Source organism: Lathyrus oleraceus, chromosome 7 (assembly GCF_024323335.1).
Source record: "Lathyrus oleraceus cultivar Zhongwan6 chromosome 7, CAAS_Psat_ZW6_1.0, whole genome shotgun sequence".
NCBI classification, from domain to species: domain Eukaryota; kingdom Viridiplantae; phylum Streptophyta; class Magnoliopsida; order Fabales; family Fabaceae; genus Lathyrus; species Lathyrus oleraceus.
The window spans coordinates 28,464,023-28,468,617 of NC_066585.1; the positions used below are offsets into that span (position 1 = coordinate 28,464,023).

The window sequence follows — 4,595 nt, forward strand, 5'->3', positions numbered from 1 at the left end:
TCATATATTCGAAGGCAACATCCGAGAGACTATGATTTATTTTAGAGGGACATGATGATTTAATCGAAGGGTCTTTGCTAATGATATCCCCACATTCGCGGGACATGACCGTATTATCGTAACACCGTAAGGCAACAAAGAGAGGTCCAAGATCACATATTCAAAGGCAATATTTTAAGATGAATTTCCGTATTACAATCAATTAGGATGAGTCTCCACATTAAAGTTACTTAGGCAATTAGGGTGAATCTCCACATTAAAATTAATTAGGCAATTAGGATGCATTTCCAACATTAAAATTAATTAAGCAATTCAGAATACATCTTCATAAGGGTATCCCACAAATAAAGTGGGATACCTAGCCGGCCATTTCTTCGGGAATATACAAGCCTTTACACAATTCAGCACCCGGGTTAGAATATCGAGATAAAGTGCAATTGAACATTGCACCACAAAATAAACACAGCAGTCACATGGCCAAATGATGCATGATTATAATAAGACAAACATAAGACAAAACAGAAAAGAAAAAAAACAGCCACTGTTACGTTCGCCCCTGCCTCGCCTAGCGAAGGCTTAGCGAGTACTCGCTGCAGGCTCGCTTAGCGAGGTGCTAGCGAGCGTCTACGGATTTTGAATTTGACAACAGCACCATCTCCGGAACCTTGAACTTTATGGCATATAATTACAGGAATAGCATGGACAAACATTTAGGATATTCAGGCATACTTAAATTCACGTATGAAATCAAATTACATATCCAAAAATTTAATCATGATGCATTATGTATGTAAAGATTACCGATTGGAAGCATAGGACAGTAGTGATGCGCAAACCTGTTTGCAATTGCAAGGTTGAAAGGGACTGATCACTCTGGGTACCGGATTGAGTTGGGCGGCGGTAGCTTCGGTGCGGATGAGCTGCCTCAGGGTTTCCTTCTTCTGAATTCTCTGGATTAGCAGGGTTTCTATGCCAGGGTTTCTATCCGTCCTTCTCTGTCCGTCTTGGTCTGTCCATTTTCGTGGCTGAAGTGCCGGTATTTATAGTGATTGTGGTGACCTAATGGGCTCAGAAGGAAGCCCAAAAATTCTGATATTCGCTAGCTTCGCTAGGCGAACGTTGTAGCGAAGGGTTCGCTAGGCGAAGGAGTTGCTCGCCTAGCGAGCAGGCCATTTGTGACCTAATGGGCTCAGAATGAAGCCCAACAATTCTGGTATTCGCAAGCTTTGCTAGGCGAAGGAGTTGCTCGCCTAGCGAGCAAGCTAGTTTGGGCCCTTTTCCGAATTGGGCCTGTTGTGAGCTGGGCTTCTGTTCCTTTAAGGTCAGTGACTTGCAGAATAAGTTGGAGTGCCTTAGAAAAATGTTCTGAAAGATTAACGGGCAAATTTTGGGGTATGACACACCCATATCAATAATAGCAATCATCAGAGTACCATTAATAAAACACGTACCTCAAATCAATCTATATGAGCTAGTAGTCTCTGACCTAGTTAAAGCAAAACTTTCCCTCCATACTGAAACCTTATTTGGTTTTTGACAATTAGTACTGATGTGACCCTGTTCATTGCAGTTATAACAAGTCGGCCCATCACTCTTGCAATCTACAATAGAGTGATCTGTCTTTCCACATTTGAAGCACCTTAGAACTTTATTCTTGCACTCATTATCACGGTGGTCCAACTCGCCATACTTGAAACACTTGATAGAAGCGGGAGTCTCTCCCCCACTTAGCCTTTTCTCATCTGAAACCACCTGCTTCCCTCTGTCAGCTAGAGCACTATACGATTTCCCACGATACTGATTCTTCCTCTTCCTCTCACTGAGATTCTTATATTAAGCATAATGGGTTATGATGTCCTCATCATATATCCAACACTTATTCACCAGCATAGGAAATCAACGAATCTCTTAGTAACCAATACCTTGCTTGATCTCAGGACGTAATCCATTTTCAAACTTGATGCACTTTGACCCCTCAACAACTGCACCATTGTAGTTTGGACAAAACTTCACCAGCTTTTCGAACTTAGCAACATACACAACAACGGTCATATTTCTCTACTTTAGCTAAATGAACTCGATTTCCTTCTTATTGCGCACGTCCTCAGGAAAGTATCTCTCCAAAAATTGAACTTTGAACGCAACCCAAGTAACCAGCAGCCTCTAGTATCTGACACACATTATCCCACTAGTCTTCGGCCTCTTCGGACAACATGTGAGTACTGAACTACACCTTCTGAACTTCAGTATAAGCCATCACTCAAAAAATCTTCTCAATCTCTCTGAGTCATGCCTGCGCACCCTTTGGATCATATCTTCCCTTGAAATTCGGCTAATTGTTTCTCTGAAATTTTCACAATCCACATAACTCATCACGAGACGGATTCTACTAACCCTACATCGCTTAAGCCACTGACTCTAAAGCATCAGCAATCTCTCAGTCGTTTCTTCCAGCCATTACTTTACACACCTACAAACAGACATTAGAAGAAACAACACATCGATAGTGTATACACATATGTCGCATACTAGGGAGCAATTAACATGTCAAAAACCCGTCCGGATTGACCGACCTGCTCTGATACCACTATATAACACCCTAACAACCCCAACATGAATTAATACAAAATTAAAACAACTACAGACATATGGTGTCATTCAAACACAACATAAACCTGCCCCCTAACACGGGTTAGATAAAATATGCAATACTTAAACATCCGTCATCACATGCTCGCCTTTACATAGGCTCATTGTAGCGGAAAATAATTCAATTAAAGTAATTCAAAAATGCATAACATAACGAGTTACAAGTCAAATACTCGCATCAATAACATCAAAATAATAATAAATAATAAAATAAAATGTTTGTCCGCCCAGTGTTACAGATCAGAGTAACAAAATCTAAATATTACATAAACGGGAAAAAAGAATAACTTCAACGCCATCCTTTAGCTTCTAAGAAGCTACTCATTTACCTGCTCGTCTGTAGCCCCATGAAGGAGCACATAACCACACAAACAACAAAGGGATGAGAATACACTCAAAATATATAATGGTGCAAAAGTATGCGTGGGCATCTTAAACAAACATCAACAGTCACATGTCTCACTCTTATAATTTCAACACAAATCATTCACATCAACGACATACATATTCTTAATCACCAATATGAACATAATCATTTAGTACACATTGTAGATTATGTATCAACCGGTAGATTGTGATTTCGCTGTAAATTGAACGTGTTATCATCGATTGAAGCTTGCGCGTATTTTCTTTATCCGCTCGATTCGCTTCGCATACGAATTTATAGACGAAATCGCCTGCGTATCTGTACTCCTGAGATCGCGCCGTTTCGATCGGTGTATGGTTTGTGGATTTTCATCAAAGATCGTTCGAAACCTAATTTGCAGAAGATGAACATCAAGAACAGCGAAGAACATTCAAGAATTTCTGGAAAAAGATGCATGTAGATCCGGTTTACTCGCGATTGCCTTTCATTTTCTTGTTTCTCAACGCCAGAGCCAATAGCCGCGCGACACGTCGTTTAAGTGGAGACGCAGCGTTTTGAATCAGGATCAGCTTATTACCGTTTTGCCATTAGCTCCATTAATTAATAACATCCAATATAAACCTTAAATAATTATGAAATAAATATTAAATAAACATTTAGAAACTTCAAAAAATCATATAATCCACAATTTTGATCCAAATAAATTCAGGATTTTTTTGTTAATCTTCTTTTTTTCTCTACTTTTTTATAGAATCAAAAGTAAAAATGTTGCTTGGTAGAAATTTGAATTGCCATAGAAGTCTTTACAATGTACACAAAATTCACATGTCTCACCATTTTAATTATGAAATCACCATGCTAGCTCCAAATGACTTGAAATTTTAGATATAGATTCTTGACTCTTTTCTGGAATTTTTGATATAGGATTTGCAATTTTTAGACCTCTGGTTTTTGATATATGAATTATAGAACTTGAGTATGATGAAATGTGACATAATTTGATATGCTATATTCCCTGAATTTTTTTGCCATGCTTCCCCTTGGCCTATGGCCTTAATTTTTTGCATGAGGCATCCTTAACATGTTAACATTCACTGTGAATTTTTTGTGGATTTTTATAATCCATTTCCTAATTAATTTTGATTTTTGAGTGTTGCCTAGCATTTTAGGGCTTTACTTGTGTAACCTTTTGTATATATGTTGCCAAATCCACATCCTTAACCCTATGGCCATGAAAATTGATAGGGTAGTTCCTAACATGTTAAGCCATCATTTAGCCTTGGTCCCACTAATTTCCCATGTACCATCACTGTTTACCATTTAATTGAAGTTAGTGTACATTTTATGACTTCATTTGATTGAGTTTTTGCATGCCTTGTCATGTTGAATTAATTCCCATAGTTCCACTAATCCAAATTGCTTGAAAATTGACATGTAGCTTGTTGAATGTCCTCTGTTTAGGATATAATTTTTGTGGAATTTTCCATGCTGTTTTGATATTTTTTTGGATGTGATCTTGCTGGTTGCTCATATGTGGTTTACCTTTGCTTCCTTCGCCTTACATGGTGCACAAATTGAA

The 4,595-nt window shown here is 38.4% G+C and overlaps 1 protein-coding gene across 1 annotated transcript; it reads right to left on the reverse strand.

Moving 5' to 3' along the window:
* Window positions 1-1,452: 1,452 nt before the first annotated feature.
* LOC127101833 (uncharacterized) lies at window positions 1,453-1,991 on the reverse strand. The gene is made up of 2 exons (XM_051039275.1): window positions 1,923-1,991; window positions 1,453-1,827 (listed from the first exon to the last, which is right to left on the reverse strand). Exons 1-2 carry the CDS (start codon window positions 1,989-1,991, stop codon window positions 1,453-1,455), a joined length of 444 nt encoding a protein of 147 aa, XP_050895232.1.
* Window positions 1,992-4,595: the final 2,604 nt, after the last annotated feature.